Below are 26,021 nucleotides of genomic sequence, written 5' to 3' on the forward strand. Positions count from 1 at the left end.
TATATTTACCCAGTTTAAACCGATAATTACAAGGATTGAAAAAAAATTGCAGGATGATTATCAGAAACTGATATTTCGTCAGCATCACTCGATAACGCACCCACTTATGTGTACACCCAAGTCAGGCTTGAGTTGGTCTGGTGCCTATCCTGGAGCCACAGGGCACCATGCTAAGTAGAGTACACTCTGGACAGGACGCCAGTCCATTTCAGGGTAGCTACACACACTTATTTTCTCACACATGCACAAAGTACAGACTGTTCAGCATCACCAAATAACCTGAAATGCTTGTCCTTGGAAATGTAGGAGGAAACCAGAGCATCCCGAGAAAACCAACCCAAACATGGGGAGAACATGCAAACTGCAGACTGCTCTGGATTCAGCCTGTACACGAAGAACTCACGTGCTGCGAGGCAACAGTTTGAATGTTTTTTTTTTTTTTTTTCCAGCACGAGCATAGAAAACCTCAAATTTAATTACACCATTCAATTGTCACAAAGGAAACAAACTGAAAATATTAAAAATGTCTGTACTGATCTTACAAAACAGCTATGGAGAAACAAGTTCCCCACCTTAAATTTTAATACTATTTAGACCCCCAAATGTACTTTATTTCCCTTTTTACAAACTGTGGTTTTGGAAACTGCAACCTGCTCACTCCACATGTGAAAGTTCTTATGACCTTATAACCACAGAGAATTGCACAGAACCCATTCACACTTGTAAATTTTTTTACTGGAGGTCATACATTGCTGCTTTCCTTTCCCACTTTAATATACACTCAGCGGCCACTTCATTAGGTGCTCCTGACAGGGATTGAAGCTGATGGTCTTCTGCTGATCTATGTCATCTGCTTCAAGGTTCAATGAGTTATGTGTTCTGGGATGCCCTACTGAACACTGCTGTCGTATTGAGTTCTTGTTTAGTAATGGTCCACCTGTTAGGCGAATGTCACCGACTGGATTTTTTTGATCATACCAGTCTGTAATCTTTACCATGTACTGTAGAAAGGTCCCAGGAAAAGCTACTTCTGAGATCGTGGAGTCTGTTCCTCAAATCAACAACCTTACCACATTCAAAGTCTAAGCCAAATGACATATATTAATGTTCAGAGTAACTTGAAATCTTGAGTCTGTCACCAAGCTTTCCATACTAAGTCAAAGCAATGCCTAGTGCAGGTATACCAAACAGCAGAAACCGAGTGCAATTTTTTATAAAAATTAATCAAACATAGAATAAGGTCTCTGTGCAAAATCCTGAAAGCAGCTGTACTTAAAGCTTATTTGTATTGCACTCATTTCTGATTCCTACATTATGATTAATATAAGGTTATTCCAGCAATTCTTTACTGATGATATATAAACCTATAAATTAAAAAATCTGAACCATTGTTACACAATTTGCAAAAATTCTTGTGACTGCTACTGAATTGCAATGTTAGTATGAACAGACTTTAAAGAGTATTACTATTTTGTGCTGGGGGAAAAAAAATTAGTCAGATGTCTACAACTGAATTAAACAATTTGTGCTTACATAAACCTAAAAAGGGTCGGACACAAATGCTGAGAATAATTCATTTTTATTTTCATATAAATACCAGGGGAAATCCAAGATTTATATGCAAATGTGATTTCATGAAACTGCTTTCATGAATTTACTTCAAGGGCAAAATGCTAGGGGCAGTTCCATCTCTTGCACTAGAAGCTCGACAAGCAGAGAAGGCAATAAAATTAAATATGCAAACTATGCATAGGTGTCAAAACACTTGAATTGTCTGTATAGAGCTCTGAAACTCAATACAGAAAGCCTTGATACAGAGCTTGTATAGTGTGTTTAAACAACAAAATCCACTATGCAAAACTTTCTACTCAGCTGCACATCTATGAAGAGATCTGTATTTTAACACTTGTAAATAATGTTATCAGTAGCATTTGTGAAAAGCCTGACTTCTAATAAATTGGGAACTTTATGGAACTGGCATTTTACTTGATGTTTCACAACCAAGCCACACCAACCACTAAATTCAAACCAAACTACAGATCTAAAGAACAAGATTTACTTTTGGATATCCTTCTTCACAGACCAGAGTTTGGTATTCGCGGGTAATATAAAAAAAGAAAGAAAAAAAAAAAAAAAAAAAAGATAAAATGGATAAAATCTTTCCCCAGCTGTTGACGGTACTTCTAATTTCCAGTTCTCGAGCTGGTGAAGCAGGAATCAGGTAAAGCCCAGATGTCAGCATATGGCTATCTCCAAGGTAGGGGGGAGTACATCTGTGGGATCCATTTCAGTAGTTTAGGAAATTCCTGTCTGCTGACAAAGGAGCACTGGATCTCCCAAGTAAAACAGCAATGTGGTGAAGATTAGGGAAGAGTTGGATGAGGCTCAGTCGGTAGAGAAAAGGTCCCCAGCTGAAGGCAGCGGTGCCAAGCCCCCTGTCACATTGGGCAGCAAGGACAGGTCCGGCAGGCTTTGGATGTGGGACTTGAGCTCCTTGCGCACCTGGGTCACACGGGCCAGCTTCTGCTTGTATTCCTAGGGAGCAAAAAATCCATAAATGCCAGAAAGGCTCTTGCCTGAATGTTGAGAATGGGAGGTTCAACGGCCACATGCGTCACCGTACAGATTCTCTGTAATAAAGTCATTTTTGATGCCTCACAACTGTGCCACTAATCAACAAATCAGTTTTGTTGACATTATCAGCCAAGACAAGTGGATAAATCTACAGTTGTATAGTTACTTATAGCCTGGGTGAATACCAGAAGCCCAGGCACATTAGAGCAATACCCTTGAGGATGAGAAACCTGAGAGTCATTTAACTTCTAAGCGTCCCTATTCTAAACATCTACATCAAGTTACTGTACAGCTTCCATAATTCAGATATCACATTTCCAGAGAACACCAATGTACTGCTAGCAACCAGTAAAACCACCAACAGGCATTCATATGCACACATGTCCAAAGAAAAATATAGGGCACTATACAAGGCTTTGGATTTACCTCCAGTTTCTTCTCCCTCTCAATGAGAGCCTCCTTCTGAGTGTGGATGTACTCAGTCAGCATGCGCGCTAGCTGTCTTCTGTCCTCTAGCTCAGCAGCCAGGCGCCCATTGTATTCTGCCAGAAGCAGACAAGCTTCATCCACAGTCTTTGAAAGCTTGTCCGCAGCCTCCTTGTCTAAGAGATAATATGCAACATGTCAGTTTGGGGCTGCTAATTTGACTTTTTTCAGTATGACATTGCCGAGAAGAAAAGTCTAAAAATTTTTTTCCATGTTCAAACAAAAAGGAAACTTTTCTAAACTAATACCCTCAAAAAATATATGGCAACTCATTACTGATATTAAAAAAAGAACAAGGAAAAAGTCTAAGTAGACATACATTTCCAAACTTACCTGTGATCTTTTCCAGGAGTGAAACATCCTGGACTTCCTGTGGCAAGGAAGCAATTTTTTGACGGACAGCAGCATCACCAGAGGCAGCATTCTCCAAGTCCTGCAGGGCTTTGATCAGCTCTTCAGTCTGCAGTAGAGAGCAAAATGACAGCCCTTACAAGAACTCACATGCCATTAGAACCAACATGGACCGCTAAGTAAAGGAGAAATGAGGTGCTCTTTTCAGTCATTACAGTTCAACTGTTATAACAAATATGATTATTAAAAACTAAAGACATTTTTAAAAGCACTTTTCAGTTAAATCAAAATGTAGCAATCTTTGGTATTCCTTCTGTGGATGTAATGCGCTTTCTGTATTGTTCGCTGAGACGTAAGTCGCTTTGGAGAAAAGTGTCTGCTAAATGAATAAATGTAAAGGTATTTTCTTGAGATGACAAACTATTTTTTCAGGCACTGTATTCATGTGAAACTATAAATCAAGTCAATTTCAGTAAGCAGTGAATTTGACATTACACAAGTCTGACATCTAGTGGTGAGAAAGGTAAGGCACCGTGCTGTGAAAAAGTATTTGCCCCCTCCCCGATTTTGCTCGAAAACCCTCCAGTGTGGCTGAATTAAAACAATTCTGCAAAGAAGAGTGGGCCAAAATTCCTCCACAGCGATGTGAAAGACTCATTGCCAGTTATCGCAAACGCTTGATTGCAGTTGTTGCCGCCAAGGGTGGCACAATCAGTTATTAGGTTTAGGGGCAATTACTTTTTCCACATAGGGCCAGGTAGGTTTGGACAGCTTTTTTCCCTTAATAAATGAAATCATCATTTAAAAACTGCATTTTGTATTTACTCGGGTTATCTTTGTGTAATATTAAAATCTGTTTGATCTCAATCATTTAACTGTGACAAATATGCAAAAAATGGGAAAAAAAATCAGGAAGGGGGCAAATACTTTTTCACAGCACTGTAAGGGACCCTGCCATACCAGCAGTGGGGTTGTAGCATCAGTGTCCCGTGGAGAGTAGTGTCCCCTGTAGTCATCATCCTCTTCTTCCTCATCTTCATCCTCCTGAACTTTCTGGTAGGAACGTTTTGTGCCTTTCTTCTCATCTGCATGAGAACATTCAACACTTCTAATAGCATTTTACTGAACAACAGACAATTCTAAAATCTTATTTACCCTGTAGCTTGAGAAAAATGCCTTAGTCTGTGCATTCAGACAGAGGCTGGTGAAACTGATGTTAGCTGGGGTTCACCTTTGGGCTGCTTAAGAACATTACAGTGTTCTCTGAGGGCCTCCATATCAGTGCTCTGCAAATAAAGTGCTTTTAAAAATCAAGCAAGTTCCTGTAATCTTATCCTTTTCACTAAGGCTCCAGATGGAGAAAGTTAGTTTTGCCCTGTCTCCCAGTGGCGAACAGGCCACCATCATTAGCCATTTACTTCTATCCTGTGCCATCTCAGAAGGAGAAAAAATACCACCTACCATAGATACACCCAAAATACTTTGCTGTACACATAAAAAATTGACACTAAAATAGAATTTATCCTGCCCATGAGTGTAATATTCTACAGAATCAAATCAGCAAAAGGTAACTTTGCCCACTTAAATTCCCTGAACCATCTACGTTTTTGGTCTCTACACACTATCTTAATATCATTCTCTACAACAACAATTAGCCCATTCTGAGTTCACACAATGGAGAAACCAGTAATTTAAAATAAATTTTAATTTGCTGTCATCTTATACTGCCGATTCTCATTGACATAAGATAAATCAGAGTAAGAATTTATTTCTCTTTCACATCTTTCAGTGCAACTGCACCTTACTGGTATTGACTCTTTACTGATCAGCAGAAGCCTACTCACAACTTTCCCATTGGCTGACATACAGTATTACAGTTATATAGCTTCATATGTCCCCCACACACTGGTAAAGCAGTTACCAGTGTAGAGTGTGGTAGCATCTTGGTGCACTGCTGGAGTTATTTTCTGTGATGAAAGACTTGCTAAAATAATAAAAACCCCAGTACACATTTCTAGGTGGTACAAGCTAATAAACTATAGTTGTAAATGGACAAGTCAGTGTATCTTGATGTTTTTTGCCACATGGAAGTTTACTGTGGGTATATATATGTTGAAGAGACATGAGTCAGGCCAATTTACGAGCAACCAGAGAAATTTAAAGAATGGGTTTTTAATGTTAGCCTTAAAGCTCTCGACATAGCATTTGCACAGTCCCTTCCATAAAAGACCAAACAAAACAGATCGTGTAAATTTTGTAAGGGGCCAACTTACAGAAGCTCCCTCTACATGAAGTTACACAACCAGGATCTTACGGTCAGATGTCCTGGGTGTGTCCCCTCCCTCCCCAGCCTTGCACCCTGTGTTGGCGGATTAGACTCCGGTTCACCGTGACCCCACTCGGGACAAGCGGTTTCAGATTCTGTGTGTGTGTGTGTGTGTGTGTGTGTGTGTGTGTGTGTATTAATACCTAAGCAAACCTCAAAGCAGACCGTATTTAATTAAGTTTTCAAATCAAGTTCAGACTTGAGTCATTGGCATTTGATATAAAACCTAACACCCTTCTCAGACTGGACTGAATAAAGATCTGCTGACAAGTATTTTGATAGGAAGTGCAAAATCTATACATTTCTACTGTGTATGTACTAACAACGCTGACAAGATCACACATCCGCTCTGTATAACATCTGCTTTCAACATCGCAAAACCCTAACACCAACACAGAAAAAATAGCTAAAAATATACCTTTTGCCAACCACTTCACTGAAAAAAATTGAAACAGTACAGCTGAAAGAGACAACCGTCAGGGACAGCAGTGGTTATATCACAATACAAATCGTCTCTGGTATAGACGATTGCACCCGAATACCCGCTCCAACCGCTTACCCGAGTGTTTGCGCTTGGGACTGTTTGAGTCCTCGATGGCCAGCTTCAGTTGCTGGATGAAGTCTGGTCTGTAAACACCACGCTCCTGCCAAATATTGAGGAGTCTCTCCATGTGCTTTTTACAACCCTCATCTGCTTCTCTGTGGAAAAACAATGCAAGGTCTGCTTAGAGTAGGTTTGGGTAGAAAAATATATTACAACTATTATTGTGTCACTCAGCAGATTTGTTTATACAAAGCAATTAATGCATAAAGAACATTCCCAGTAAGTCACAAATATTAATTCATACATCTATTAGGTTAACAGAAAACAAAACAAAGGTGACATGAGAAACTGTACAGAGGTGTTGACCAACAAATGAACAGCAGTTATGAAAAGTCTGTGTGCGCACATACTGTACTCCACACACGCATATATACATCTAGAGGCATGAAAAAAAATTAACTCAGTTTTAACGACATTAAGTAAATGCTTACCTTACAAGTGGGTAATGTCAGCTTGGCTGTTCCAAAGAGCCTGACCTGAGGTAACTCCTGTGTGGTACTGAGCTGCCTGTACTATTATTTATTTGCACACACTCTACTTCTGCACCGTTTCATACTTGTTAAAGTAATATTTATTCATGCGTGCCCTGTCACTATGTTGTATGCGGGCTGCTGTAGCCTTGTGCAATTTTCTTCAGGATTAATAAAATTTTCATCAGTCAAACTATTACTTATCTGAATACTTAATTTAGCTAACACTATATCCAAAGTGATTTACATATTTAACCAATAGAGTATTCTTACTGGGCTAACTGAGTATGTACATGCATCACCAGCACCGCAGGCCCAACAAGCAGTGCAGTGATAGAGCTGTCACCTTTCACTCAAAGAACCTTGATTAAAATCTTCACTACCACTGTATTACTCTCTAAAAAGTTATCAAACCTGAATTGCTCCATTATAAATTACCCAGCTCAATAAACAGGAACATAACTAAGCAGCTTAGTATACAAAAAAAGCAATATCTAATCACCTTGGACAAAGGTGTCAGCTAAATAAGGGTTACTAATACTGCAGCAGAGGGGATTCAAATCGGCAACCTTCAGATGTGCAGTATAAACATTTCATCACAAGTGAACATTTATATACATATAAGACTGACCTGGCAACATGAGAGCAGGCATCAACAAGGACCATCTCAAAATCCCTTGTAAATTCTGGCCCTTTTCTTTTGCTGTTTTGGATCACATCATTGGCAAGATAAAGGAATGTCAGCTTTCGACTGGTTTTGGCTGAAACGGACAGAGCAGGTCACAATTTTACTTTATTATACAGTATGTAAGCACAAAGTAAAGGCTAAAAGCTTTATCGCTGAATTAGGAGGTATAGAGCAACCTTCAAGGAGAACATAGGCTAGAAATGATTATTAGGTAGTTATTTCAGTTCAAAATCTATTGTGAGTAGCAACTATTTATGCAAGTCAGACATTATTACATAATACAGTACTTATAACAACATGATTGCCAAACATGTCACTGCATTAATACCAACAGTGCAGCTTATCAGACATATACATACACATTTTATGGGCATTTTCCTTCAGTATTAGCAGTGTGTTTAATCTACAACCATGCAATGCATGAAAATGTAATGAACACGCTAGAAGGCATCATGATGATGGATAGGTAGCCTCATAGGAGCCTCCTGGATCATGTCTTTTTAGCACGTCGGTTGGAACCCAGCTTTGCCTAGGTGTAGTTTGCATGGGCTTCCTCCCATGATGGTCCAAAGAAATGCATTTCAGTGGTGACTTGAAATTGAAACTGCCAAAGCCTTAGTTAGTGTGAGCTTAAGAGACTGAACAAGCAAGTATCACTACCCTGCCTGGCTGTCATTGACTGGAGTCCTGTCCCCCCAATGTACTCTACACTTCCAGGATGGGCTCCACGCCGCTGCGATTACGCATTAACACGCATCTTTATGAAACGTGTTGAGAAGTTATTATATAATCATGCTTCTGAATGCCAATATTAACACGGTTGCCTAAACAGGTCACTGGTACTAACCGTACAGCTGACCACGCGGTGTGCGAGTAATATATATATACACGAACACCTCGTGACCAAGCAGGTCGCGCACGCAGACTGCACGCGCTGCCGGTACACACGCACTGAGTGACTTAGAGCAAGTTACAAGTGTGCGATACACGGACCGAGCAGAGAATCAGAATGTGGAGTTATGAGCGCGCGCGCGGTTCACGGACCTCTCTTGAGCTCGCGGTGCCACACTCGCACGATGAGCGCCGAGTGCTTGCGGTGGTGGATGATCCACAGGGACAGGGTCTGCACGCTCTGCTGCGAATTGCTCAGCTCGGCCAGCTTCTTCTCCAGCGCGTTCTCCGAGAAGGACGACATGATGATGATGATGATGATGATGCAGAGATGCAGATGGCTCGCTCTTCAGAATTTAGCGCTCCCGCAGCAGTCGCTCTCTGCTCTTCTTTTTCTCCGGGAACTTAGCGCACGCGCTAAACTTTACTAAGTACAGACAGAGTGTGTGAGTACAGGCAGCTGCCGGGCCGCGCCAGGTTCAGTCACACACGGGCTCAGCTCAGCTGCTGCCTGCCTGCCTGCCTGCCTGCCTGCCCTGCAGCACGAACGGCTTCCTTCGCAGCTGAAACACCGGCGACGTCGCTAACTGCGCACAAACTGCAGGCGGGGGGGTTCTTCAGGACATTCCAGTTCGGAAAGAAGGAAAATATTATTTTCTCTCATTAAACTTCGATGCTATCAAAGTCCATCAAGCTGCTGAACACACACAGTCAGTGACAGTCTCTGCTGCTAGCGCTGCAGCTACTACTAGTTGCCGATAACCGCCGAGAGCGTTTAGCAAAGCTAAAATGAGCTATTCGCAATTTTCCCCCGATGTTATACCCCAGAAGGTAGATTTAACGAGCAATGACAATATCACGCGAAGCAATCTGTGAAGTTTAATAACTTTTTCGGATAAAGCTAGGCTAGGTGCAGTCAGTGCCTCTCGCTGAGTGCTGAGGCGGGCTACGCTAACGGCAAAACAAGGGCAGGGGTCGCCTCTCACGCACACACTCCAACCGCGCGCTACCGGGCACCTGCACAGCTCATCCTCAGCGCTCGGAGGCTGGAGACGTCCCTCCTACAACTCGTTCAGGGTAGCGGCGTTCCGACTCAAACACACCGACCGTATATCCACACCGCTTACAGTCACAGTAGCTAAATGTTGACAAGATGGCCGTATGACGTCATACCCAGAGTTCAGTGCGCGTACGTATAAAACGTCAACAAAATAAAAGTCCTCGTTTTGTCAGTTTAGAAAAAACGGTGCAACACACTTTTAATGTTATGCGCTTGGAGCTCTAGCTGCTTTGAGTCCTGACATCATTGCTTTAAAAGAGCATGATTGAAAATTAAGTTACGGCGTCACTATATCATTTCTTCCCTAGACACTTCTGTCTGCCTTCTGATCATTTTAAAAACAGACGGGAAAAGGTGAAGAGAAAAGGATTGGTTGTCTTTTTCTCAATTTTGGAAAAAAAATCTTGATTTCTGTAGCCTACTCGACGACAGTTTACAGTAATCGCTATTTATCACTGTCTTTTTCGGTACTGTATTACGCCGGTATTTCAAAGTTTCACAGAGTGTACAGATGGAGAATCTGTAAACTTTACATATTTTTTCACTGATTTTTTTCGTGAGATGATTCCTAGTAAAAAGCAGACACAGCCGCTGCAGTTTAGTTGCCACGAAGTTCGAAGAATCAGATTTCAAAACTGTGCTTAATTTGAACAAAAAAGTATCCATCATAACTGCGTTTTTTTTAAATTTTAAGTGCAGGTTTACTGTCAAGTGAATGTACACAGTGCAATGAATGAAACTCTCGCTTGCACCTCTCTCACACGCTAATAAAAAATAATCTAAAAAAAAAGTGATACAAATACGGACAGTATAAAATGAAATACAACAAACAATACATTTGCAAGTATTCATTTAGCAGACACTTTTCTCTAAATATACGTATATAAACATTTACGTTACGTTGCGGGGATATCCGTGTGAAGGTTAATCCGTTGTTTAACAGGTATGATCTCAAAGATGAAGATTTACATGAAGTACAAGAAGATTTACACTTCACATGAACTTAGGAGCTCATGGGAGAAGTGAAAAGATGTGATCCATCACCTTCCTACACTCATCTCACCCATAAATCTTAAGTTTAAATGTTTCGCCATTAAATTTTATAATGTGAAACAATGGTTTTTGGCTAGTTAAATTATTTTAAAAAACAGGTTTTTAACCTGGGGACCCTGGGACCATGGATGGATGGGGTTCCGGGGTTGTACAATCTCGGTCTTGCTTCGAAAACATTAGCCTAACTGAACAAAAGCGCAAAAAAAAGACAAACAATTCTGTGCTATTTCTAGAGGAGAGTTTTCTTTATTTTCTGCATTTAATTATAGCAGCTTTATCCAGTTCCGTGTCATACTACGGCGGTGAAAATCAGGCAGAGCTGTCTGCCATACTCTGCAATGCCAAGGAGCTCAAGGCAATCAAACCTCAACAAAAAGTTTAGGTGAAAAGCACAAGGGTTAAAACAACTTTGGAAGTTGTGCATGTGGGAATGGGTGGCACGGGGCCCGGGCGGTGGCGCTGTCTCTCAGACGTTGTTCAAAGCCTGAACGGGCCTCCGCCTCAAAGATGCGCGGTGGTTTAGGACGCGGTGAGCGGTGCGGCCACTAGGTGTCGCTTGTGAGGCCGAGGAACAGAAAGGTGCCCATCTGGCCTCGTGTTCCTTCATTCAAATTCCCTCCCATCCCCACGACGTGACACGGTGCTCTTATATTTGCCACGGGCGATCAAGCCACAGAGACACATACTATTTTTGCAACCATTTTTCACATACATGCCCTTGTAGACCTCTGGTGCATTTTTTTTTTCATTTTCAGTCTAAGCTATGGAAAATGAGAAAACACATCTGTGCCATTTACAGCAACATAATGTAGCTGAACAGAATGACATACACACATTTTCAGAACCGCTTGTCCCATACGGGGTCACGGGGAACCGGAGCCTACCTGGTAACACAGGGCATAAGGCCGGAGGGGGAGGGGACACACCCAGGATGGGACACCAGTCCGTCACAAGGCACCCCAAGCGGGACTCGAACCCCAGACCCACCGGAGAGCAGGACTGTGGTCCAACCCACTGTGCCACCACACCCCCTCGAGAATGACATAATCATGCAAAAAAAAAGACAAATAAACAAACAAACAAACAAACACTGCAGCTCCAGGCTGGGGGGTGGAGGTGTAATTACTGAATAAGCATAAATGAGTCAATTAATGCAACATTTTTGCCATTCATAGCATTACTGAAGATATGCACAGGTCTCCCTTTGTTGTTGGCTCAGAAACCACTTTGGGACATTTCATTTAATTCATTATATTATAGAATTTTCTTTCTTGTGTTAGTGCATTTTTAGTAGCTGAAGGGAATGTGGAGAAGGTTAAATTTGTGTTTGAACCATTTAAAACAGGCATAAGAAGGCAGTGTAGGGAGGTATATATCCCCAGTGCTCCAGCAGATCTAATTTTGTCCCCCAGAAAAAAAGCTACTTGTGTTTGTATGAGATGTACGTCGCTTTGGAGAAAAGCATCTGCTAAATGAATAAATGTAAATGCAAATGTAAGACGATAAAGAGCTCAGAAAGTGCGGCCACGTTAACCTTGCGTTTTTTCCAACAGTCGATGCACATCTTGCAGCTACTGTTTATATTTCTCTGCATTGCCGGTGCTTTTATCAAAGGTGTCTTATTATCCAGAGCAACTTTCAGCTCTAAGTTTTACTCATTTTTTTTTGGCCTGGATATTTCTGCTTGTTCAATTTTCGTGAAACATTGCTTTGAAAGATTAACAGAGTTGACGTTTCTGCTGCAGAGCAGTATAGCGGGTAGCGCTGCAGCCTCACGCCTCCTGGGCTGTAGGTTTGTGGGTGGGTTTGAATGTGGCTCAGTCCATGTAGAGTTCGCATAGTAACAGTTCTGCATTACTGTAAGTGTGTCTCACTTTAAGTATGACCTTAAATAAGAGAGAAATACTGAACGCTGGACAGTGAAGCTAATGCTTTGTATACATGTAGTTTGTGGAAGTAACCTGTTATGCAACTGCAAATCACTGTTGGGGTTGAGACAGTGGCTGAAGGAAATAAGCTATGTAACTAGCTGAAGATGAATATTTTTCTACCAGCTCCTGAAAAAGACAAAATAGGCAGAGTGGTGCCTTTTTAAGCTCCCATTACAAAACAGCGGCCAGAATCAAAGCTCGGCTCTAATTAGGAATTCTGAGGAAAGCCCCCAGCAGAGTGGCATGGGGCTGTAATTGGATTTTTCCACTTCTTTTTATGTGACCGAGATGACCTGTAAGTGAATTGTGTCGACTCCAGGGGAGGGATTGGCTTCGGTGCTAAAATTAAAGCATTTAAATGGGTACTAAAAATCTCACCTGGTGGTAAGCTTGCAGCAGCTCTGTACAGCCATGAAGTAAAGAGCCTGCAGGTGGTTAGGGGACATTTACTTTTCATCAGATGGCAGCATGCACTTTGCAGGTAAGCTACTTAAATTAATCATGAAGCAAAACACGCAATGTTATACGAAATCTGTAATACTCATTTTGGTATGTTCGGAAAGTCTGTTTTTGCATCGAGTGAGAATTCATTATATACAAGACAATAATGATTCCTAAAACTGAATTTTAATGCAGTGCGGTGCATTTGAAATCTCCCTTCCAGATTATTCTGAGATTCTTAAAAATGTGGTGTTGAGCATGCACATCAATCCATGCAATGCAATACAAAACAAAGCACAAGATCTTTCAGAGGATCTGCTTTCTTAAGAATTAAAATTCTTTGATTGCAGACGTTCTTTCAGTGGTGGCTTTCTGGGATTGTACCTACACAGCCATGGGAAACCCAGAAGTAACAGTTAAGTTCATTAGCTAAATCACCAAGAAGAACGACTAACACCCAGTAAACCCCATCAAAACAATGAACTGAAGGGTTACAGTGGCACAGACGTATCTGTTAAGAGAAATGGACTGTTACGAAAGCATTTTAATCTTTTACACTCTGACTGTTTCGTATGGGTTTTCAACTGTAAAATATGCTACGATCTCCATAACCATATTTTTCCACATTTACTGCAGCACAGGGGCTATAAAACAACGTTTGGTCCCAGCCTTCATCATTATTTTCCTACTAAGCTGATATATGCGTCTGATGCAATTTCAGTTTTTCACCTTTTATACAGCTATGTATGTTCACTGAAGCAATAAGGACCTTTCTCAAGGGTACAACCACAGGTCACCAAGCAGGACTTTAAGCAGGCATCCTTAATCACTATGCTGGCTGCTGCTGTTCATGGGTGCAGTTCATTTAGTTTCTGTAAACAAAATAGACAACAGACCTTATATATAAACTTCATTGAGACAGAAACAGCTCTGGAAGCCTGGGGATTTTCTGCACATTCCCTGCTGATAGGAGTGTGTTTTCTGCGAAGCGGCTGCGGCGTACCCTTTTGTCTTCTTGCTTAGCGCTGCACCTAGCTCAAACACTGCGATCAGTCTGGCTGTCAGTGCTGACAGGTGCACTGTTATTTCCCAGCCATGGGGCCCTGGCAGCCGGCACACTGGCTAATGTGCTTCACCCCAAACCGCATCTCATGAGCGTGAGCTTTATCATGTTAAGGTGAATAATCTGAGAATTGTTTGGCAGGTAACACAGCACAGAACAAAGCTCTGCATGTCAGCAAGGTGCTTGGCCGTAGCCTCTCCAGTCGTTAGCCAACACTATTATTTAAAATGACTTGTGACATCATTTTTATCCATTTATTCATCTGGATTTTCTGCAGTGGAGCAACTGAGGTCAAATACTGCGATACGGGCACCTCTAAATGGGAACGTTATTCAATGTACCCATAAAACTTCTGTTTACTTTTGTGCATTTTTGAAAATGCATATAAACTAAGAATGCTCTAATTGGCTACGTGCATGGAATGCAGAGTTACAGAATTAACAGTAGAAAATTTAAGTTCTGGATAAACCGAATTTTAATATTTTAACTTGACAAAATTGGCCGTGTCATTTTGTTGCTATGCTGTGTTTTCAAACAGTGTAAATCAAAATATAGTTAGTTCTCCTACAGCGCTATCCTTGTGTTACTCTGAAACATCAGTTTATTGTAGTTTGTTAAGTAAGTTTTAATGGGAAAATGGGGTTGGGGAAAGAACATATAAAGTACAGTAGTTATTGCATAGACCTACATGAATTCATAGCACACCCAACATTAAAGATGCTAAATTTACCCAAATTGATGACCTATTGTAAATAAATGATATAGTACATGATATTAATTAAAAATATGATTGTTTCTGCTATAGGGGGTGTGATGGCGCAGTGGGTTGGCCCAGGTCCTGCTCTCCAGTGGGTCTGGGGTTTGAGTCCAGCTTGGGGTGCCTTGCGACGGACTGGCGTCCCATCCTGGGTGTGTCCCCTCCCCCTCCGGCCTTGTGCCCTGTGTTGCCGGGTTAGGTTCCGGTTCCCCGCGACCCCGTATGGGACAAGCGGTTCAGAAAGTGTGTGTGTGTGTGTGTTTGTTTGTTTGTGTTTCTGCTATATAGTTGTCTTTTATTTTTGGGAAATTGTCCCTCGGGGGGGGGAGTCCGGTGGCACGGCGGGTTCAGCCAGATGCCGCCCTCTGATGGGTCTGGGGTTTGAGTCCTGCTTGGGACTGGCATCCCTTCCTGGGGGTGTCCCCTCTCCCCTCCGGCCCTGCGCCTTGTGTTGCAGGGTTAGGCTCTGGTTCGGCGCGACCCCACTTGGGACAAACGGCTTCAGCCACTGTGTGTGTGTGTGTCCCTGACGGTGGGTAATGTTGATTCACTAATACCTGTTGTTTTGTTTCTGCACAAAGTGCTTTAAAACATTTAACTCTGGTTCTACAGTTATTGTCTTTGTTTTACAGTCTCCACCTGGATCACCAGAAGACTGCTTCACACTCTTTTTAAATGATGTTTAACTGTAATACAGTTGATCAAAAACACGAAATGCGTGGCATGTCATATAGCCACAGATTAGAGCAAACGCGTGGCAGGGCGTCCTGTCTTCATCCAGGTCATTCAGAATGGATCGCATTATTCCCACATTCGCGTTATGTCAGGTGCGTTATCATATTCATTTCCTGCGTTATAGTAAGAGTGTGTATTTAAAACATGCATTGTAGCATACCCAATTGTACTAAAAACCAAAACCCTTATTGTAAACAAATACCAGCTTCTTAAAATACACAGATTAAGAAGATAAAATATTACACTTGCATTAGACAGATGGGTAATTTTACTGGAGCAATTCAGGGTAAGTACCTTGCTCAAGGGTACTACAGCTGGAGGTGAGGCTCAAACTTGCAACTTTTGGGTTCAAAGGTAGTTGCTCTAACCAGTACACTACCAGCTATCCACACCATCATAGACCCCATCAGACACTGATATTGCATAGTGGTTTGTATCAAAGTTGAAGTGACTGTGTCTGTATCATCAGTGTGGGTTTTAAGCAGGCGAATAGCTGCCGCATGTGGATGAATTAATGAATGTTGCTCATTCTGCTGCCACCGCTGAGAACATGTGAAGCACAGAACTGGGTCCGATTTCAAGCATAAGACTTTTGTACTGGAACAGAATTAATTTTCTGAAAGGCACCTCTTCCTATTAAAAAATGCAGTGGTAAGACTGTAATATTTAATAATGTACTGTCAGTTATATTAAGGGGTATACATATAAAAGCTTTGTGATTTCTTCTTGACATCTCACAAGTGTATTGTGTCTCAAATTACATGTATGAGGACTCAAGAAATTGCTATCAGGAGGAACTCTACTATTAGCACAAAAGAAGGTCACACGGAAAACTTTGCCTTTAATCTGCAAGTTATTTCATGTACAACCAATTTCAAAACAAAGAAAGACAGAAGAAATAGTTTGCCGTACTATGACTCACGTTGTCAAAGATGTGAAATCCGAAAGTCTAAGTAGTTGAGACACTCGAAGGTAAGGTAAACGAAACGGTAATCAAACCTCTAACAAATGAACCAAATCTTATTTAGGCATCTCTTTCAAACCAAGACCATTTTACATTTAAGTTGAAAATATGAAATACACAATTGCATTATTATTACAAAGATAACACTAGACACAGAAGTATTGGTTTGGGATCATTTACAGTTCATTTAATGTACTGAAGGCATACATTTATGGTTGAGTCAACATTCTAGAAGTTTTGTTTAAAAACGTACATTTGTCTTTACACATATTCATACAAAACATCAAGGCATAATGTAGAAACAACAAAAGAACCATCCAAACATACTGCTCACAAAGCTTAATAGATATTTCGTTTGTGAGAAAGCATGAAACATTAAATGACTGCAGCTTTTAACTGTGTTTGCCAAGGATCAAGGAAAATGTGGTGCGTGAAAGAAAATCTTCCTTTGCAGATACCGAACGAGAGCTTTCACAATGAGCTACATAACAAATTTCCCATCAGACCCCACTGCTTACTGTCATAAAAATATGGAGAAAGCAAAACCGTATGCCATGCTGCAAAGTAGAAATTATGCACAGAGAGAATTAAAAAATTGTTTCACATAGTGTCCACGAAACTTGAAAAGAATTGCAAATAAATGAATTAGGCAAAAGCAAAACAATTTCATTGTAACTGTGCATCTATGAATAAATGAAGAACCTTCCTATAAAGTTTTAGAACATGCACTCTTTCTTCCCGCGGTATTGTACAATATACACAGAGCGGCATCTGGCGATCGACTAAGAGCTGCTCTAAAGGACACAGCCATCAGTGCAGTCAGTGGGGTTGCCAGCTGAGGGCTCCCTCAGCTTCCTGTCCCCTTTTTGGTGGCTATGCGATGGCCGGTGCTGGGTGTGCTCCGACGGGTGGGCCCCGAAGTTGGCTGTCTGAGCACGGAGGGCTGAGCTCTGATCAGATTCTATCTGCAAGTATGCTCGCACCCGGTGGTGCTGGGCCTTGCTGTCGCTGAAGTCAATGACCCGGCATTCGTACGTGCCCTCGTCGGATGGCTTGACGCTGGACAACCGCAGCTTGTGGGAAATGTTGCTTCCAGCAACTTTTACAACCTGCAGTCAGACAGGAAAAGAACAACATAAAATCAAAATAATTTTTTATTTTTATGCTATTTAAACAGGAGACAAGGGATGGTGGCACAGCGGGTAGCGCTGCTGTCTCACAGGGCTTCGGCTGCTCAGTTAGAGGTTTGAATTCAGCTCAGTCTGCGTGGAGTTTGCATGTGCCAGCCATGTCTGCGTGGATTTCCTTCCACAGTCTGAAAACATGCATTTTAGAAGAGTTGGGAATTATAAATTGCCTGCTGTGCGTAAATGGTCACCCTGTGAGGAACTGCTGTACCCTAACTAACCTTGCACCTTGGGTTCCCACGACAGGCTCCAGACTGCTGGAGCAGGAGGGAACAGTAGTAGTACTGGCATCTCATCCAGGGTGTTTCTTCACTCACACTTGTGACAGGGTCTAGATCACTCAGTTGAAAAACAACAGTTGGTATGGGGGGGTGGCATGTATAGTAAAGGTTAAAACCACTGTCTATAAGCCTGAATTCCACTGGCTAAATTGGAATACCATCTATCCATCCAATTACAATGACCTCTTGTCCTGAGGAGGGTTGTGGTGATCCAGAGCCTGCCCAGAAGCATAGGACTAAACAGGTACATCGTGGATAGATGTCAATCCATCCCAGCATAGCCACATCTACACACAGTCACTAACCCATTCACGTACTATGGGCAATCACCAACCCACGTGAACTGCATCTCTTTGAACTGGGAGGAAACCCAAGCAGACATGGGAAGAACATGGAAACGTCATACAGACTGAGCAAGGATCGAACCCATGTTCCCTCGCATCACCCAGGTACCACAAGATGGCAGTACTGCTTGCTGCACCCCTCAGTTAGAAAACGGTGCTGGATAAGTAGGTAATTGATTGTAAATTTATCATTACGGGTTTCTACTGAACATTGGATAGACTGAAAAAGAGTTATTTTTATGACACTCCCTCACTACAAAAACATTAAGATGTGACTTGTTGACTGACTTGGTTTTTGTCTGACTAGAACAAATTTTTCGATGGCGTGGTGGACCACTTGCTGCCTGCCGAGAAAATTCTACTTGCCTGCGTGTTTTCCTGAGCATTATGTCACTGAGAAAGAGCAACAGCGCTGTCACATATCCACACCGGCAGCTGTGACCGAAACAAGATCGCAACCGTGACACATCAGAAAGATGCTTCCACACTGACTGGTACATTCATGACACAAGGGCCTCCGTCTCAGTCATCAATGAAGCTGTCAGCTGGGGAAACGGATTGGGTTCGGATGCTGGTGGACACATTCAAGTCAACCACTTGCAGTCACTGGAGGCCTATGATTCAGAATGTGGTTTGGGATCTGTAGGCTCAAAGAAGCCTCTTCAGGCTTTCAGAGAAGGCCTTTTTAAATAACACATTTAAAACAAGCAATGGTAAGAAGTATATTTATCACAATAATCAAAAAGTTTTGGTTTACAGCGCATTTACTACAGTAACGATTGCAAGAAAGTTGTACTGGACTCCATTCATACCGGTAGCATTTTCTATCCAACATAAAAGACCACCATCTCTGACAAAATTCTACATCATCGCTGGCAAATGAATTGTGGTAGAATTTGGTCCCATTCAACAGGCTGTAGCATGAAGAAACACTCTTTTCGTAGTTCCATCCAATTAAAGTCTGCTGTTACTCTCTTATCACTTTACAAGCTATGAAGTTGTAATGGGACATAAATTAATATATTTATTGCAATATTTAACTACATACAATGTAAATATGAATATCAACATATTTTAACTGCAGTGTTTGGGGTAGCAGGTAGCAAAGTGATTAGAATTACCCCATTTGGACTCAAAGGGCCCAGGTTTGAAACCCACCTCTTGTTGTAATACCCTTGAGGAAGGTATGTACCATAAATTGCTTGAATAAAATTTGCCCAGCGGAGTAAGTGGGTAAGTAATTGTAAATAGCTTAACATTGTGTGTTATTTTGGAGAACATCATCAGCTAAATGAATAAATATAAATGTAACAGAGCGGCAGAAATTGAAAGCATTACGGCAACAGTTTATGGTTGAGAGCATACAGAGGAAGAGAGGTTGAGAGCATCTCCTCCCTACAGAAGAGGATTTTGACAGAAATGACCAATTCAGAGTCATCTTTCTGGTTATTACATCCTTCAACATTGTCACTCTGCGTTTAGAGAATTCCTCATCAAAAATGCATACAGTATATTGACACATCGGTATAGAAAAGCGGTATTTCAAGGATATCAGAATCCTGAGAGCATACTGGCGTAGTGACACAGTTTACAACTATTAGAGAAGCTGGAGAGAACAAGAGACTTTGCAGTGCTAAGCCTAGATTTCACAAACACCTATGGCTTGAAATCACAGATACTAGGAGATATCATTAGAGTGGTACAGTAAGATCAAGGGCCTCATGCTGGATTACCGCAGTGATTTCAGTATGAGGATCACAACGGGAGAAATAGCACAGGCTATAGGCGAGTGGCATAGGCTGGATAAGGGGGGGACTACAGACTGTACTATCTTGGTGATCCTATTTGCTCTGGCCATGAACATGATCATGAAGTCAGCAGAGGTAAAGTGCAGAGGTCTATGAACCAAGTCAGCTGCCAGGCAACCACCCATTATTGCTTTGATGGATGACTTTACAGTGACTATATCATCAATTCGAGGATACAAGTGGATTTTTCAGAGGATGGACTCGTCGTGTGGGGTAGGATGAGTTTTATCTATCAAGTCTTGATATCTGAGGATGAGGAAGGGACAGTCCACTAAGTTCCACTTTAGAATTGGAAGCACACAGATTCTATCCATCTTGTAGAAGCCAGTGAAAAAGTAAGGTAAATTGTAAGAAAGCAGCTTGAGGGATACAGTGGTGATTCAGGCACCTTGCAAAGAGATGCAGGGGTGGCCAACAGCAGTGGCTAAGTCAGTGTTTCCAGATAAGTTTAAAGCATGGGTATATCAGCATGAGATCCTGACACAAATTCTCCTTGGTTTACAAAGTCCCAGTATTGACAGCTGTGGCACACGACTGAAAGATAAGCTGTTACCTCTGCAGGTGGCTTACCATACCTGAAAGCTACAGCAGCACTGCCTTATGTAGACATGGTATTAAGCTGAAGTTACCGTTCAGGAGCTTAGCAGAGGAGTTTAGGGTGACACAAGAAAGGGAAATGCTGCAATAAAAGAGCTCAAGTGATGCAAGAGTCACTGGCATAAAGTTAAAGACAGGCAGAAAATGGAGTGCACTGTCTAAAATGAGGTACGCAGAGTCCTGCTCCATCACAGAATCATGGAAGTTGTTACGGTGGCATCTGCAAGGGCTGGTTTGGACTGTGTTCCATACAATAAAGTCTAGGGCAAGAGGCACAACCCAATTCAGGAGGAGGAGTGCAAGGCAATAGAAGGACAACATGAAGATATGAACCACCAGGGAGCAGGAATGTGGTGGCAGCAAATGCTGGAATGTAAGGTGTCATGGGCAGAGCTCTGTAACACAGAGACCCATCAATATAAACTCACGATCCAGCAAGTTTAGGACATGCAACTAAGTCCATCTAACCTGTTCAGCTGCTCTGTATTGATTCTGCAGTATGCCCACTACGTCTAAATACATTTAAGCACAACCTCAGCAGCTGTGCAAGATCACTAAATAAAAGCTGCAATTGCTGGCACCAAAACCAGCTGGTGAAGTGTTGGAATCACACACAGCAGGACCAGCCAGTCAGCAAAGCCAGGCACAGCATTTGTGAAGGTGAAAGAGAAGAATCAGCAACAAGAGTGAGTTCAAGGCTCCTGGTGACAGTGTGACACTGTCAGTTGATGGTTGTTGTAGGAAGTCAACTTGGGTTTCTAGCCACCATCAGAAAGACATGTCTAAGACAAGAAATTGTTCTGCTGTCTGAAACCTCTACACCAGTCCTCTTGCTGGAGCTTACAGTGCCTTGGGAAGAATGAATAGAAGAGAGTACTGTAATAAGAAAAATACTGCTCAAGGGCAAGTTGTGTGTCCATCGAAGGGGGATGCAAAGACTTGGCAGGACGGTCACCCTATAAGACCTACAGTTCGTTGCATTTCACAGGCAGACAGAGAAGTAGTGCCATAAAAGCAGAAAAGGCACCTAAATGACTGCGGATCAGGAGAAGTGAGCCATGGGTTAACGGTAGTACTATGTGGATGCAGGCCATGGTTTGATCAACTTTGCTTGGGTTGTGGGGCGAGGATGTCTGAGGTTGAGGAACTCAAAACCCCAGATTACATCGTATTTGATGCACACGAATGCATTGAATGGTGTATGATATAAATGTACATAAGCCATATGTTTCATACAGTAGGTAGACTTGACCAACGTACAGTAGTGTTTGGAGTGAAGATTGTTCTCCATTCAGGTAAATTAAAAGTCAGATATACCTTCAGTATAGACAAGTGCAGGTGGCACAGTGGCACAGCAAGTAGTGCTGCTGTCTCACAGCAGCTGGGTGGTGTGAGAGGACATGGGTTTGAACCCTGCTCAGTTTGTGTGGCGTTTGCATGTTCTCCCCGTGTCTGCATGGGTTTCCTCCGGGTGCTCCGGTTTCCTCCCACAGTCCAAAGACATCCTGTTCAGGTTCCCCCATAGTGTGTGATTGACACAGAAAGAATGTGTTTCACTGATGTATGGATGAGTGACCCATTGTAAGTAGTGTATCTAGCAGTGTAAGTCACTGCGGTAAATAAGGTGTGTTTCGGAGAAAAGAGTTTGCTAGATAAATAAATGTAAGCAGGCCTGTTCTCTGAATGATAGTTTTTACCAATGCAACAGTTGAACTAAGATGTTAAAATGACTCGACGTCACGGAAGGCTTCTGGCTGTATCAACCTGTGTAACTCCTCAACATTTGAGATCGCACATTTACAAGACAGACTGTTAAAGTTGCATGTCTAAGTCAACATCCCAACAGTAAACAGCCACAAATTCAATGAGAACAGACAACCAGTAAGCTGATAAATTCCACCTGTGTCCTCTAACTGATATACAAATGACTGTGAAATGTCTTTAATGAAATAATACTCCCTGAATGGAGATTAGCTGGAGATGTCACCTTGATAGCTTTGCTGTCATCAGAGGCAGAAGGTCAGAATCCCCTGAAACAAGCAAACCAGTCCAGCAACAACACAGCAGCTTGCTGATTTAATGAGTGAGGAAGCTTTTTATTTTTCTACATGAGTGGTGTTTGAATGCAGGGCTGTCAGAAGCAACAGATTAACCGACACCAGCATGCCAGCAACAAAAAAAAAAAAAAAAAACACACACTTTATACCAGATGAGTTATTACCAATACAGTTTACAGCAAGCTGGCATCATACTGCAGATGAGTGCGCAATGTCACCGTTTTGGAAATAATTCAGGGCATCGCAGTTACGAACTGAGAATTGTACAAACTTTATGCAATTTGATTTTTAAAATATTTGAGAAAGTTCAGTTCTAAATCAAGCATATAAGGCAGAGGGCACAGAAGCGGAACTGTTTTGATTACGTTCATATAAGCAGTCCTGAGGCCTACTTAATGATTTTGTGGGCTGGTGTTTACCGCTTAAAAAAACAGATAAATTTCTTTCAGACTAATATGATACAACCCTAGAGCAACCTCGGTTACTACAGACATTTGCTTTTTATATGACTGTTTCACTGCAACTTTTCAAGCATAGCCAAAAAAAGTGTGACTTGAAAAACACAAAATGATGAGTTACCGGTTCATCCAACTAATATTTCTCTTTGTTATTGTTGTTTATTTAAATGTGTATTTTCCAAAAATGTCCAAGCTTCAATTTGTTTTTGTTTTTTTTTTTTTTTTTTTTAAATATTAAAGTGATCTCTCCCTGAGCTGAGTGTTTAACTCGGGGCGAGAATACCTCCAATTAAAAGTGAGCTGAAAAATATGGTTTGAACACACTCACCTGTTTACCCCTGAGGCAGCCCTGAGGTAAATGTTCCAGAGCGAAAGAATCTTTGGAGGTACTCAAATTAAAATGACTTCAGTACAAACCTGGCTGCAAAACTAGTAAGTAGGCTATTGGGGTATCAGGAAATGTAAAAAACATTACGCGGTCCTTGGCGCCAGAGACGGCCTTGACAAAAGTGCATCAGGTCTTCCGCGGGCTGTATTCTGAGGAGGTGTAGTGGAGCTGTGGTTTATTTTAAAATTTAAGTTACAGAAAAGCCCTGCGTAATTTTACAGTCCTGACAAATGAATCCCAAAAAATTTTCTCAGACAAAAACTGGAATTCATGGATGTTCGGTATGGCTGTAGCTCAAAAAAACAATGACATGAATAAGTTAACACGGGAAAAGAATGCATTATATATACATACACACAGGCTGAAATCGCTGGTTCCAAGCAGGGTCACCGCAAACTGGAGCCTAATCAGGCAACACAGGGTGTGGGGCTAGAGGACACACCTAGGACGGGACACCAGCCCATCGCAAGGCACCCCAAGCAAGACTCGAACCCCAGACCCACCAGAGAGCAGGACCCAGTCCAACCCACTGCACCACCACGCCCCCCCCCCAACATAAATATTAAACAAATTTAAAATTAAACATAATTGTCTAAATGAACTAAACTGTAATGTAAAATTGACATTTTCTACATCGCATCGTAAACCAAACCCACTGTGCCACCATGTCCCCCATGTTATATAGTGACATATAAAATCTTGTTGTTATTGTATTAATATATTTAAAGGATGGGATTAAATTTTTTCAAAATAAGCAAAGAATGCAAAGAATATTTAGAGTCTTTAGCCAAAAGAAACATGACCTCTGCAGAGTGACAAAAGGAACGCACAGTAAACAGCAGCAGTACAGATTTTGCAGTATTACTGCAGATACAGAAGAAGAGTGGCAGTGCAATGCATTCAGGTGATATGGAGAAAATTGTGCTCCCTGATGCACAGCCTGCTAGAGTGTGTGCCTTTCATTAGTGGAAAAAGGGGCTGATCTCACACCTTGTCCACCCTTGCGCAAACCCACACATCAACAACAACCATTTAAAGGAGATTTGTCTATTGAACCATTGTTTTTTTTTTTTTTCCTCATGCTGTGCATACTTACACTTATTTTGGTAGCATCTGTTATCATCTCATCTTGGGCCACTACCTGTAATCAGCAAAATTAGGTTCTATGAAGAGATTCAACAATTTCATATAAACATATTACAAAAAAGAAAGCCAATATTTGACTTCCAAATATTATTATCTTTAGTTCATACATTTTTTAAATACATAATTCAAATGACGAACCCCAAATTGTTTTCGTGAAACCTAAACTTAAGATAAAATGGTCTATAACTGACTATATACCGCGACTCATCACAGAAGGACTGGTGGCAGGAAGGCGGTCAACTGAGAGGGCGATCAACTTGTATTATGCAGCAATTATTTTAAATTGGACAGGTTTTGAGCAGTTGGAACTAGCAAAATATGTTTCGGTCAAAATAAAGCAGTTACATTTAAATCTACTTCAAAGAAGAAGGAGAAAACACCAGGGAAAAAACAATCTTGTGGGTCTGGTGATGAGTTATGCAAGAGGGGTAATGAGCAGAAGTTTATTCAATCTGTTTCTATCTTCCAATTAAAATATCTTATGACACAACAGGGGACTGAAAATGTTCAACCTCAGAAGAAGGGTACAGGTTTCTCCAGTACTGAGATTTTTGTGTGCTTTTCACATCCTTAGAGACATCAGGGTCTAATTCTACTCATTACAATGACAGAGATAACTTGGTTGCTGTAGCCATAATGCACTTTAGCTGAGATGTAAACTTTAAATGCAATTTACTTTTTCAAAGCTGAAAATAAGATTATTTACAACTTTGAGAATTAGAAGCAAGGTAGGAGCTTTCCCGATTACACAAAAATAAACAGTGATTGTTATATTCATTCAAAATAAAACAATGCATGCAATGCAATGAATAATATATTGTTTCATTTAGTTTGCAAACTTACTTGGCCAACACACAGAATATTGTTGATTTTTATATGAAATGAGTCATCCTCACCTCATTAGTCATCCAAGCTTGCTTGTCTGTCCATTCTCTGTTCCTGATGTACCACCACTGGATCTCCAGCGAGTAGGAAGGGGACCCTGCTCCACGGAAGGAGCAGGCCATCTCCACATCCTGCCCGCTCTGTGTTTTGATGTCATGGGGCACTTCTGTGAAGAACGCTGTAAAGAAAAACACTTTTGTTTCATTTATGATGAGCGATTTCAGTCAAAGTTTCCCTGTTGTTTCTTGAAATTTACTGCACTTGCTTCAAGAGATCACCAGATTTCATAAAATCAGGTGGTCTTGTTCATGGTTTCCATAAATGCCCACAAGACTTTCATCCAACTGCTCTCGATGCCACTAACATGCTGCTACTCAGCCTATTTACAGCTGAATATCATTCCGGTTATGAGCTCTGAGCTCCTTTTTACGGCTTCTTTTTGAGTTGAAAGTCGAGGTACCTCATGCAAGAACTTA

The 26,021-nt window shown here is 41.5% G+C and overlaps 2 protein-coding genes across 3 annotated transcripts in view; both read right to left on the bottom strand.

Moving 5' to 3' along the window:
- Positions 1–1,569: 1,569 nt before the first annotated feature.
- rprd1b (regulation of nuclear pre-mRNA domain containing 1B) lies at positions 1,570–9,539 on the bottom strand. 2 transcript variants are annotated; one of them, XM_018725323.2, is made up of 8 exons: positions 9,408–9,539; positions 8,544–8,817; positions 7,443–7,572; positions 6,297–6,436; positions 4,372–4,496; positions 3,394–3,520; positions 3,001–3,176; positions 1,570–2,535 (listed from the first exon to the last, which is right to left on the bottom strand). In XM_018725323.2, exons 2-8 carry the CDS (start codon positions 8,692–8,694, stop codon positions 2,386–2,388), a joined length of 999 nt encoding a protein of 332 aa, XP_018580839.1. In that variant the 5' UTR covers positions 8,695–8,817; positions 9,408–9,539; the 3' UTR covers positions 1,570–2,385. The 2 variants fall into 2 exon arrangements, with proteins under 2 accessions (XP_018580839.1, XP_018580838.1); XM_018725322.2 differs by having other exon boundaries at positions 8,544–9,539.
- Positions 9,540–16,341: 6,802 nt separating this feature from the next.
- Positions 16,342–26,021, bottom strand: part of LOC108918383 (V-set and transmembrane domain-containing protein 2-like protein) — a 29,750-nt gene continuing 20,070 nt past the window's right edge. Inside the window, exons 2-4 of the mRNA XM_018725535.1 lie at positions 25,557–25,723; positions 24,611–24,655; positions 16,342–17,503 (exon numbers count right to left, since the gene is read on the bottom strand). Of these exons, the coding sequence (XP_018581051.1) occupies positions 17,189–17,503; positions 24,611–24,655; positions 25,557–25,723 (527 nt within the window). The 3' untranslated portion in view covers positions 16,342–17,188. The remainder of the gene's footprint in view (positions 17,504–24,610; positions 24,656–25,556; positions 25,724–26,021) is intronic.

The sequence above is a fragment of the Scleropages formosus genome, chromosome 22 (assembly GCF_900964775.1).
Source record: "Scleropages formosus chromosome 22, fSclFor1.1, whole genome shotgun sequence".
In the NCBI taxonomy this organism is placed as follows: domain Eukaryota; kingdom Metazoa; phylum Chordata; class Actinopteri; order Osteoglossiformes; family Osteoglossidae; genus Scleropages; species Scleropages formosus.

Coding starts and splice junctions, on each gene's coding strand:
- rprd1b (XM_018725323.2), bottom strand. CDS start 8,694: ATGTCGTCCTTCTCGGAGAACGCGCTGGAGAAGAAGCTGGCCGAGCTG. Junction 6,437..7,442: donor GCCTGCTCTCATGTTGCCAG/GTCAGTCTTATA, acceptor GTTTTTCCACAG/AGAAGCAGATGAGGGTTGTA. Junction 3,177..3,393: donor ACTCCTGGAAAAGATCACAG/GTAAGTTTGGAA, acceptor ATTATCTCTTAG/ACAAGGAGGCTGCGGACAAG.